The sequence below is a fragment of the Rhodamnia argentea genome, chromosome 2 (assembly GCF_020921035.1).
Source record: "Rhodamnia argentea isolate NSW1041297 chromosome 2, ASM2092103v1, whole genome shotgun sequence".
NCBI classification, from domain to species: domain Eukaryota; kingdom Viridiplantae; phylum Streptophyta; class Magnoliopsida; order Myrtales; family Myrtaceae; genus Rhodamnia; species Rhodamnia argentea.
Window position 1 is genome coordinate 35,667,243 of NC_063151.1, and position 11,837 is coordinate 35,679,079.

General features: G+C 41.6%; 2 protein-coding genes and 1 long non-coding RNA gene across 6 annotated transcripts; 2 read left to right on the top strand and 1 right to left on the bottom strand.

The window, feature by feature from the left end:
• The first annotated feature begins 1,001 nt into the window (after positions 1–1,001).
• Positions 1,002–5,283, top strand: LOC115751308 (proteasome subunit alpha type-6). The gene is made up of 9 exons (XM_030689205.2): positions 1,002–1,205; positions 1,478–1,572; positions 1,669–1,750; positions 2,214–2,310; positions 2,922–2,980; positions 3,212–3,294; positions 4,025–4,120; positions 4,417–4,476; positions 4,975–5,283. The coding sequence occupies exons 1-9, from the start codon at positions 1,130–1,132 to the stop codon at positions 5,065–5,067; spliced, it is 741 nt and encodes a 246-aa protein (XP_030545065.1). The 5' UTR covers positions 1,002–1,129; the 3' UTR covers positions 5,068–5,283.
• On the bottom strand, positions 3,726–4,018 carry LOC125313735. Its single transcript, XR_007197323.1, has 2 exons — positions 3,826–4,018; positions 3,726–3,785 (listed from the first exon to the last, which is right to left on the bottom strand). It is a non-coding gene; the product is annotated as an uncharacterized LOC125313735 (long non-coding RNA).
• Positions 5,284–6,223: 940 nt separating the features above from the next.
• Positions 6,224–11,593, top strand: LOC115751136. Of its 4 annotated transcripts, none has more exons than XM_030689074.2 (8): positions 6,224–6,362; positions 6,642–6,960; positions 7,902–8,099; positions 8,203–8,475; positions 8,668–8,770; positions 8,917–9,035; positions 10,081–10,257; positions 10,397–11,593. In XM_030689074.2, the coding sequence occupies exons 2-8, from the start codon at positions 6,646–6,648 to the stop codon at positions 11,231–11,233; spliced, it is 2,022 nt and encodes a 673-aa protein (XP_030544934.1). In that variant the 5' UTR covers positions 6,224–6,362; positions 6,642–6,645; the 3' UTR covers positions 11,234–11,593. The 4 variants fall into 4 exon arrangements, with proteins under 4 accessions (XP_030544934.1, XP_048129639.1, XP_030544780.1 ...); XM_048273682.1 differs by having other exon boundaries at positions 6,253–6,362; positions 6,623–6,960; XM_030688920.2 differs by lacking the exon at positions 6,224–6,362 and adding an exon at positions 6,418–6,482.
• Positions 11,594–11,837: the final 244 nt, after the last annotated feature.

The window sequence follows — 11,837 nt, forward strand, 5'->3', positions numbered from 1 at the left end:
CTTCATGAAATAGTTACAATTATGCTGGTCCATCCCAACCTGAGCAAGCATGGCCTGGCCTCACCCCACCCAGGCTTGAGCAAGTCCTGTTGGTACTTTTGATATCTTGATTTGGCTGATGATAGCGCAGATGAATATACGAAAGTGCATCAACATCGTGCTCTCTTTCTACTCTTTAATCGTTTTTCCTTAATGATGTCAAGCATCATATTTTTATACTTATAGTTAAACATGCCATTAATTAGGGATATTTGATCTCAAGGTGAATAGGTTTCAAACAAAAAAATTGGAATCTATCTTGTCAGAGTTGATACCCCGCTTTGGAATCGGGAACCGAACCAGTTAACCCTTGAACCGACCAAATTTCTTTTCTGTTCTATCTTGCACGTTAATTTTTGCAAAAGTTCTAGATTAGGACACCAAAATGGCCTCTTTATGTTAGAATACTCATCGTCTTTAAATATGGTAAAAGTTACCATGAAGAAACTTGTAAGATTTGGTTTTGAATTTCGAAATCAATTCCACTGGATATTCAGCCTCGAAACAGACCCAAGGCCAAGAACCAAGAATCGAATCGGTCAAGGTTGGTTCCAGCTGAACTGATCCCAGTGTGGACTTGCTTGGAACTGGTCGGTTCGGTTAGTTCTGATTCTCGGATTGAACCGGTTCAGGTGCTCACTTCTACAGTATCGAGATCATGCAGAAAGGCATGGATCACACGGTATAGGAGGTGTGTGATAGGCCCAGCCCACTCCGGCCGATCATTCCATGAACAAAAACATTTAGAATGAGCCGGTTTGATGGAGACCGGTCTAAGCCCAGGCCATCTCATTAATTTACGTTCCAAGCTTTTCATGCTGTTCGCTTAGTCCGGTCCAGCCGGTTGGGCATTGGGCCGGTTGGCTTGTCGCCCACTCCACCCTCTCTCTCTCTCTCTCTGGCACAGGCGCAAATTAAAACACGCCCAAAGCGACGGGTCGTTTAGTCTCAGAGTGCTAAACAGGCGCTTTTCATTTTCGAAGTCGGTCTTGGACGAAGGTTTTCTTTTTGCGCACTCCACCAGCAGAAGCAGCAGCAGCGTCCTCAAGGAAGAAGAAGAAGAACCCTAAGTCGAGTCACCACCTGCAAGATGAGTCGCGGAAGTGGGGGTGGATACGATCGCCACATCACGATCTTCTCTCCCGAAGGCCGTCTCTTTCAAGTAGGTCCGTTCCACTACCACTCTCTCTCTTCTCTCGCTCTCCGCAGATTATCGGACGTTGACTCCTCTTCGCATCCTCGCCCTAGCGAGTAGATTGAATCATCGAATTCGCGGTGCTTCTTCGGTTGCTTTGGCGAATGACTGCCTTCGCGATTCCTACCGATCGCGCTCGGGCCACTGGCAAAATTAGAATAAGATCCGCAAATTTGGTCGTTGATTTTTATTGGAATGAACTAGATTGAGTGTTTTGTGGTTTTTTGGTTGAATGTTGTGCAGAGTATGCTTTTAAGGCAGTTAAGGCTGCTGGAATCACCTCGATTGGTGTCCGAGGGAGAGACTCGGTTTGTGTAGTCACTCAAAAGAAGGTCCCGGTGAGTGTAGTACTTCAATTAGCGTAAATTTTTTTTCCCCATCTGATCTGGAGAACAAGTTCTTGTGTTTTCTCTGACGTGGATTTCTTTTTACAGGACAAGCTTCTAGATCAGACAAGTGTGACACATCTTTTTCCTATCACGAAGTTCCTTGGCTTGCTAGCTACTGGAATGACGGGTTTGTTGACCTCGATTTCTTACTTGATCTCATATATGGTAGAAGTTTGTTGGTCTGATATCTTCGAAAGCGAGCGGCGTAGTGTGTGGCATCTGGAGCTACGACATGTACATTAGCTTGTGTTGATAAAAATGCTTTTATGATTAGTTTCGTTTGTATGGTGAAGTTGCATTCTTCTCAAGGCAGACAGAGTTCGTTTAGTAGAAGAAATAGGATAGTTAGTTGTGCAAGACTACTCTTAAGGAGATAGGGGGTAGAGCTAGATAGTGATGTGGGCATATCTAATTGAATGTGCCGCATGGTACTCAACTTTTTCACTGCATCATATACAGTACATTCTCTACAGTGACGATGTGCTACAGTGTTTTGTGTGTTAACTACGTCATTCCCATGGCATCAATTCTACTTTTCTCTCTGAAATTTGCTTTGTAGCCTCTCTGACTTTGGCATTGTTGTTTTATAGCTGATGCTAGGACATTGGTTCAGCAAGCACGGAATGAGGCAGCTGAATTCCGCTTCAGATATGGCTACGAGATGCCTGTGGATGTATTGGCAAAATGGTTAGTACTGCAAAGTCAGATTGATCCTGCAAGATACTGGCATTGAGTGATTAAACTCATTATGTGGCGTCTGTTTGAATTATTGCTTCTTGCCATTTGTAGACTAAGGATTTGGTCAAACGAAGGGTTATATATTAAGACTTAGAAGCTCTGTATTTCATTTATTTATTTGTGCCCTTCTCATCCCTGATGAAGGATATTTATACAGCTGGAGACAACCTAAGTTGGCACATGTGTTGATAATTGTGTTGGCAGGTTTATGTGACCTATATGAAAACATTGGGTCCCCATATTTGATTTTATTATCAATGATCACGATCTTGTATGTGACTTTGTAATTTGAGATGCTAATAAATATGAAAGAAAAATGCACCCCAGTGAGTGTAATGGCATCTTTTCATTTGATAATTTCTAAATCTTTCTGGTGTCAAAATGCCTCAAATGTTTACCTTCTATGTATTGCCACTACTGTTACCAATATTCTGTGAAAATCTCTAATTGTGCTTTTCGTATGTAATTCCTTCCTGTTGTTATGAGCAGGACCTCTTCTTCACACTTACTTTATGGTCAATTCTCCCGTTCGGCTTACTTTGCGTTCTTTTGAATATCAGGATAGCGGACAAGTCCCAAATTTATACTCAACATGCTTATATGAGACCACTGGGAGTAGGTTGGTCTCTACTCATTCTCCCAGTCGTTATATTCCTCTGCTGACTGATTCTAGCACATGGACCACTTCATATGCTTCAGAACACATCCTTATTTTTTTTTTTCCAAGGATCCTTCATTTTTTTTTTGTTTCCCCGTCTATCCGTTCCTTTCAGCAGATGTGATAATTAATTTTTTATGCATACTGATGCTACTCTCTTCTGTTGTGATTTTCTGTTATTGTTGCTGGAAGTTGCAATGGTCTTGGGCATTGATGAAGAGTTTGGACCGAGATTGTACAAATGTGACCCTGCTGGCCACTTCTTTGGACATAAGGTATTTTACGTTTTTTCCAGCATTTGTCCATCACTATTTCGTTTGACAACATGGCGTTGTGCACTTTAGGGAACTCAACAGATGTGTAGTGATGTGGTTTTATGAAATATGGGCACTTTATGGTCTGCAGTCTTTGATATATGCATTACCATCTCAGTTGTCTGGTTTTCAGTATCTCTTTTTCGTCCATCTCTTGGAATGTAGCTTATTTCCACGAGAGCATCGAAAAGTTCTTCCAAATATGTGTTGATCCATATCATCCATGTGCCTTGCTGCTTATACTGAAGAACATTGTTTGTGCATTTACACCCCCTTGATCTTATTCCCTATTCCATGTCTGCAACTCGTGGTGCAGTGAAATGAAGTCCTCAGTAAATGTAACCCTTCTTTGGTATGCTGTTCAGTGAGGAGATAATAGCTCTTCTTTTTTCATATAGGGCTTGTGGACTGCATATAATCTTCATTTATCTCTCCTTATCATGGTTGGTTAACTGCATAGCTATCAGTGGATGTCGCAGGTTTTCTGATGACAAAGAGAAGAGTTGTTTCTACTGTCAATGGCACATCTAACAACAATTTGAATTATAAAATTGTATTGACTAATATTCTGTTGTTGCCCATAATGATGCCACAAGTGAGGACAAATGATTATTTTTTATTATGATGTCTCTGAACCAAAAATAATTGCATCCACTGCGTATCAGATTGTTTATTGTATAACGTGTTTCAGGCTACGAGTGCTGGATCAAAAGAGCAAGAGGCAATTAATTTCTTGGAAAAGAAAATGAAGAATGATCCTGCATTTTCATACGAGGAGACAGTGCAGGTAGATGTTTTTCTCAAAATTTGTACGATTCAATTGGAGGATGTAGTAGGTGTATTTTTTAGCCGGTTTTGGTTTTCTTTCTCCCACTTACAATATTTTAAGAATCAGAGAGTGACTTTTTCGTTTCCCAGTCATAATATCCTTTGCAAATAAAGCAGATGGATGATTCATTGTTAAGGTTTTATAATTGTTCTTGCTGGAAGAGTTGTACATTGAAGTTATTATTCCAGGTCTTTCTAATAGTTTGCTCATTTCTTTAATTGAGGTCTGATGTTAGTTTTACCTTTTATTTGTAGACTACAATTTCAGCCTTGCAATCTGTTCTACAAGAGGATTTTAAGGCTAATGAGATTGAGGTACATATCTGTTTGTTGTTATGTGTGTTGGTAGGTTAGGGTTGTTTCCCTGCCATTGCTTGAACATCTTTTGCTCAATGGATGGTTGGTGACAGATTGTGGTCATTCTCCAATTTTCAATGTTTGCATACTTTGAATCAGTATAGTCTGCTTATGGCCCAACGGCTAATGGATTAGTGGCAAGCAGCTACTAGACATGGAACATAGGGGAAGTTGCATACTTGCTTCTTGTATGAAGGGCATAATATAGGTAACATCCTTGTGAAGGCAGGCATGAAAAGGGCAATGAGAACACACCATCAAGCGCCCATTATGTTGAGAATTATCTTAACAAAAGCTGCTGAGATGCATGATTTTGCCGTGTTGACACGAGACATCCAGTTTGCATGACGAGTCCTCATATGGTGTTTGTGGAACATGTTTTTCCATTGGAAATGACAACTTTTATGAAGCTCTTTTTTACTATCTGATGATAAATCCTTTAATGTTTATTTGTAGGTCGGGGTGGTGAGGAGTGATAACCCAGTCTTCAGGGTTTTGTCCACTGAGGAAATCGACGAGCACTTGACTGCAATTAGCGAGCGCGACTAAGCGCGGGGTGAACCTGTTTGAGAAATGCATGTCCGAGTATTTCGTGTTTCCGAAGATCCTATGGAGTTTATCTACAATTATCCAGGGGATGCCATTTGTTGGTTTTCCATTTCTGTTATTGCAAAGTTTGTAACATTTGTTTATGAAATTCTAGTTTCAGATGACAATTAAAAAGCGTGGTGGATAGTAAGGAAGCAGTGAGAACTATTCGATCTACTTGGTTTCCTTTTTATCTGTGAGCGGCCTGCCGAGCGGTAGAGTTGATTGGTTTTCAGATCATCTCCTTACGTTAAGTGATAGTTTTTAAGCGGGTAAACCGAAACATAAATGGTAGAAAGTTTAACTTAGAACACAATCAATAACCATGCCCCGAGGCTTGTGGTGGTCTTTACTGAACTCAGTTGCTCCAGTGGGGTCGTGAGGTGCTTTGAGTTTTTATTTCCTAGACATCCTTGTTCATGCAGAGAACATGAAATCAAAGTGGTACGAGAGAATCGCCTCTTTGCTGCGTTATCTAGTGGGAAAAAAGTAGGTTAAGGTTCTTGCAATCGTCAATCCTTAATTAGTTCAGTACATGTGAATCCGTGACTAGTGAACTCATTAGGGCTAATTGGTCTACATGAATCCCATGTATTGGATAGAAGGTCCGTCTCAAAAAAAGTTGCAATCCAAAAATTTTCTGCATGGGTCTCGACTTCAGGTTCAGTTGCAGTTATACAGCGACTAGCAAAAGTGCAAAAAATCAAAAACTAAATGACGAGACTTTAGGCACGGAAAAAACCAATTTGGACTTGTGGAAGGGCGGGCTTCGATTTTTTGGAGGTCGCGAGATGTCGAGTTCTGTACTCGCTCAGACGTTGCAATCTTCTCCTCCTCTTCCACGCTCAAAAACATCAACCGCGGTGAGACTTGTAAATTTGATCCACACGTTGGGAAAGTCGGTTGCGACTCTTTGCGTCGTCCCGGGTGGGGCCCCCACCACTGATCCGATTTTGCTCGGCCCCACCAATTTGTTATTTTTTGATTTCTCGTGGAGACACGTGTCCGCCACGGCAGCAGATGCTTTACGTTGCGTTCGCCCGCACCATCAAATAACGACCCGCATAAAGAAGCCGTGAAGAAAACCTACGTTCACTTTGTCATAAATAAAAAGGGGAATCGAGAGAATGGAGAGGGAGGGAGATGCTGCGAGCATATCTCAGGGTCTCCGGGGATGCCTCTAGCGGGAAAAAAGGGTTTTGCGGTTGGAAGAGATTTGTTGTTTGTTGTTGGAGTTGAAAGCAAGTCTCCTTCAGGTTCTTCCCACACCCTTTACTTCCTATTCTCTCTCTCTCTCTCTTTCTTCCTCCTTCGTGGATGGTTATTAGGGTTTTTGCACCACCACCCCCCTGCCCGCTCTTCATCCTCATGCTCAGGTCTTAATTCTTCCCCATTGTTCCGTGTTTCGTCTTCCCCGATTCTCTAGCGTTTCCCTTTTGCTGTTTGAATCGAGCCGTTTTGCTTTTGCGGGGCTATCGACATCTTTTTCCGTGCGCGATTGATTTTGGGGTGAGAGTGTGTGATTTGATTTGCAGACTCATGGCGACGGCCACCATGGCTACTGCAGCTGGTGCTGCTGCTTTATTGTACTACACCATGAATCGCAAGATACTGACGGAAGCCTCATCCCCTGATGACGACGACGACGACGACGCTCGCGGCGGGTCCGGCCACGCTCCTTCTTTGGGCGGCGGCATCGACCGGGTTTCCCACCGGCTCGTCCAAGCGCCCGGCACTTGGCTGGAGACCATCGCCACCTTGGCCGAGACTTTGCGGTTTACTTATTCCGAGACCCTCGGTAAGTGGCCTATTGGGGATTTGGCATTCGGGATCAGCTTTCTTCTCAAGAGGCAGGTAATCACATCATTTCCTTTGTTCGGCTTCATTTGATCTTGGTCGCTTTTTTTATATTTTTTGTAAGTCGGATTCTGAAACCCTTATTTAGATGTAAGAAGACTTCATTTAAGGTGCGCTGACCAGTAGAGTATGCATTTTTATGTGAAAGAGAAGTCTTTCAAACATTTTCAACTATGTGACCATGAAACAATGTTAGAAGTGAAGAAACCACAAACCAAGCGGTTGAGCTCATTGACTTTGATCATTAGACGAACAGGCAAGAATAAGCCTGCAGCGAGATTTAGAACCGTGCACCCACATTGCTTTATTTATTTATTTTTGTACTCTGGGCTAATTTGGTAGACATCCAGGGATTTCTGTGGGCGATGAGCTTATGGGATTCAGGTGGTACGTTTGATTTGCAAAATACTTCATTTTGTGAAGTTGTTCTAGTTAGAACGCTATCTAATCTCAATGTAACTAAGAAGGGATTGTTGAGCTCTATAAATATGGGGTAGTTCGATGTTAACTCACCATGAGCATAGTGTAAGTCTTCTGTTGCAGAATGTGCATACATGCTGCTCTTCCGATGGACGATAAGGTCGAGGGAAATGTGATTTTGACAGAGGGCCAGCCAGGAAGGCATCTAAAAAGATGTGTCGAAACAGAAAAAATTGGAAAACTCATACAGGTTCAGTTTGTTGATACATTAAAATTGAACAGCAGAATCCATCCATTCTTGATGGGAAAGGCTTTTTTACTCATGTTGTATTTAAGCAAGACCTCTCACTCCTTAACTAAATGTCCTCGGTACTCTGGGTGCTTATTGCGATAGAAGACTTTGTATTAGCATATAGCTTCCCTTTTATGTTTTTTAAATTTACTCATGATACTAGCGAGATACGAAAAGCTTTATTTCCTTATTTCCATGCTTCTAATCTTGTAACCATGTTTTGCAGGGAAACTTACCAGTTGGCACCGTATTTGGTGGTAAAGATAGCTTACAGCTAAAAGGCCATGAAATTGTTGTTGAGCTTAGATATCTCCTGAATTTGTTGACTCTCTGTTGGCATTTTTCCAAAAAGACTTTCCCTGTGTTCCTAAAGGAGACTGGGTACTCTGTAGAGCAAGTTCTTCTTCACGAACCAAAAGCAGGAGTAAGTTACTTTGCAGCAGATAACTTTAGCATAGCTTGGCTTCATAGCGAAAACTGTACCATATATGTTCTGTGGTTACAATTTGTCTGCATTCATTTTGCAGATTTTGAAGCCGGCTTTTACCATTTTGGTTGATCACAACAAAAGAAGTTTTCTTTTACTGATTCGTGGAACACATAGCATTAAAGATACTCTGACTGCTGTTACTGGAGCTGTGGTACCTTTTCATCATAGTGTTGTACATGAGGGGGGAGTTAGTAACTTAGTTCTGGGATATGCGCATTGTGGAATGGTTGCAGCTGCTAGGTGGATTGCCAAGCTTGCAACTCCTTGTCTCCTCAAAGCGCTTGGCAAATATCCTGAATATGAGCTCAAGGTAAGAGTCTTGCTTGTATTGATCATTCTGTTCCTCAGAGAATCAAATGCAAGGTTTGTAGGGGGAAAGGAAGTGTTTAGAATTTAGAAGCTGCGCTTGTTATCATTTATCCCTTAACTTTGTAATATATGTTCTTGTTGTGATTATGGCAATGAACCAAATTAATTGCAGTATGCTTTTGTGGATTGGTAGATTGTCGGGCATTCTTTGGGTGGAGGCACAGCGGCACTTTTAACTTATGTTTTGCGTGAGCAAAAGGAATTGTCAACTGCTACGTGCTATACATTTGCTCCAGGTTGGTTCTTCTGATGTAGAAGCCTTACGTTTTTTTGTTCTATCCTACTCAGTAATAAATTCTATTAAAACATCTTGTTTTGGGATATTCTTGTTCTTCAGTACATGATTTATGCCCACCGCATTAACCGAATATAATATTGGCAGCTGCATGCATGACGTGGGAATTGGCAGAATCTGGTAATGACTTTATCACCACTATAATAAATGGAGCTGACCTAGTGCCTACATTTTCAGCAGCTTCAGTGGATGATTTGCGAGCAGAGGTAGTCTTTTATGTGATTTGCAGGTTGTGAGAATAATATTTCTTCTCATCTTCGTTGCCCTTGATCAACTTGTTTGGGGGTATTTTCAGTTGGCTGTTCTGTTGCAGTGGTTATAATGATTTCCAGTCTGAAAAGTTAGAAAGGAGTTACAGACCCAAAAAAAAAGCTAGAAACGAGTTGATTTGTCCTTCATATTTCATTTGTTAACGCGTATCTTACAATTGACTGAAGAAAGTTAAGGAGTTATTTCACGATAGATATGAACAGTGAAAATCAAGACCGTATTCTCACGCAATCGTCTGGTGTTACACCTTTGTTTAGCATTGGTTTTAACTTTATGCTCTTCTTTTTGTATTTACCTTGCTTCGAGATCGCCGGTCTTTGAGATTTGTCTACGACAATGTTGATTTTGGTGGAAAATGTTCAAAGCAGTCTCTGCATTTGGTGATCTACTAATGGTTGAACAAGCCTCAGTATTTGTTAGTTCGAAGTGGTTGTTGATTGAATTGATTGATTCTCCATGCAAACTATAGTTGTGTGTACCTTTGATGCGTTGTCGATTCATTTTGATTGAAAGCTAGGTTTTAGGTCTCTACTCTATATGAGTATTGAGCTTGATCCATGTGACCTTACAGATAAACAAGCAGAACAGAGGAACACATTTTAAGGTTACCCTTTTATTATGGTGTATCCTACATAAAACTCATTTTCACTGGATAGTTAAAGAGTAATTAGTCTAAGAATCTCTGGGAAAGAGGAAGTTATAAAATTTTTATTCCTCTGCTAGACCCGTATGATTTAGTGCATTCTTCCCTTGTTAGTTGCATTGTATAAGCCTTTTCTCTGTGATAAGGGTAATATTCTTGGTGTGATTAATGCCTGCCAAACACTGAAAGACCTTCTGTTCGATTCTCTCTCTTTGTCTTGAACCGAAATCTGGTTTATAATATTGGCAAAACAAAGGACCTTCTGTTCAATTCTTTCTCATTGTCTTGGATCAAAATCTGGTTTCTAAAATTTCAAAGTCTACTTTGCTCTCTTTAAGGTTACTGCATCTGCTTGGTTGAATGATCTGAGGAATCAAATCGAGCGCACTCGCATTCTTAGCACTGTTTATCGATCTGCATCGGCTCTGGGATCCCGTCTTCCATCGATGGCCAGTGCGAAAGCAAAAGTTGCTGGAGCTGGAGCTATTCTGCGTCCAGTTTCAAGTCGAACTCAGGTAATTCTGTCCTGGTATCTTCACTTCAATTTGTTTGTTTCGACATGGATACATTGATGAGTGAAAGCATGAGTGTTTTGTTAGCATGTTCTTCAACGTGCATCAAGTGATTTCTGTCTATGGAATTTCTGTGTTGAAGGTGGTTATGAAGCGAGCACAGAGCATGGCGCAGGCCGCATGGACACGTCCTAGCCTTCATTTATCATCATGGTCATGCATGGGTCCCCGTCAGCGAACCACTACCTCTCGTTCAAGTTTCAAGGAGGAAAGTAACCTAGAATGTTCAAGCTCTGAGACAGCAAACGGCGAGCCTCTTCTTTCTTACCAGCGCAAAACCATGGGGAAAACTATGACGGGAACTGTCGAATTTCCTGTATCTTCTGCTGAAGGGATTGAATGGACATCCGAAATTGAATGTTCGTGTTCTGAAGAAGTTAATGAAGATGCCGATGGTGATGCTGATGGGGACGATGGTGAGGGCCTCACCTGTGACGATAGGCATGAGGACCGTATGACTGAGGTCGAGTTGTGGCAGCAACTAGAGCATGATCTATACAGTAGGAGGGATGGCCAGGAGACGGATGTGGAGAAGGAAATTAGAGAAGAAGAAGCAGCTGCAATGGCCGAGGTAGGTGAAGCACAGCCTGAGAGCTCTGCCACAGAAATCAAGGAAGCACACCGATTTTTCCCTCCGGGGAAGATCATGCATATAATAACCCTTCTCTCTGATGAAGCTGAAAGCGACACCCCTAACACAAGTGAATCGGACACTAGTTTGGAAAGCGAAGTCGGGATTTTCCTTACTCCACGTTCATTATATAGTAAAATCAGGTTGTCTCAAACAATGATTGCTGACCACTTCATGCCGGTCTACAGAAGACAGATTGAAAAGCTCATAGGAGAACTTGAGAAGGAAGGAGTAGGTGATGAAGGTGATTATAGCTTCACTGAGAACACAAGAGAGGTTGTATTATAGGGAATGTGAAGGTATTAATTTCTTCGGATGACCATCACGCCACAACCTCTAGGTTTTTGCAAATTTGGCCACCCTTAATTTCTCCATGGAGGGAAAAGTAGCTGTAGCCTACTGACGGTGTTCATAGTAGGTGTGCTCTAGCTCTTCTTGGCAACAAAGGTGCCAGAAGGTTTAACAGGTATGACCTCAGTACAGTTGCCCATAAGCTAACCCATTGTAAAGTTTTTGGATTTAAGTTAGATCTCTTTGTTTTTTGTTTTCTTCTCAGTCTGCTTAGTCACCCAAAAAACATCTCCCAAATGCATTTTAACATTGTTTCGGAAAAGTCCAATTGGTTTATTGGGTTGTGTTTGTTCTCTCACATATGAGGCCTGATTTGTTGGGGGTCTTTAGCATTTCAATCCTTACAATTAAACGAGGTTCACCGTACATTGACTCACGCTATCTACTCCTAGGCTTGTAAGTTTGTGCTGCGTCACTTGAGATGGTGAGAAATGATGGTAATTACTAGGAAGAATTCCATAATTCAGTCCTCTTTGAGGGGAAGTTATTTGTCGTGGTCTTGATGGGTATATTTGAATCGATAGTCACCTGATCCATGTGC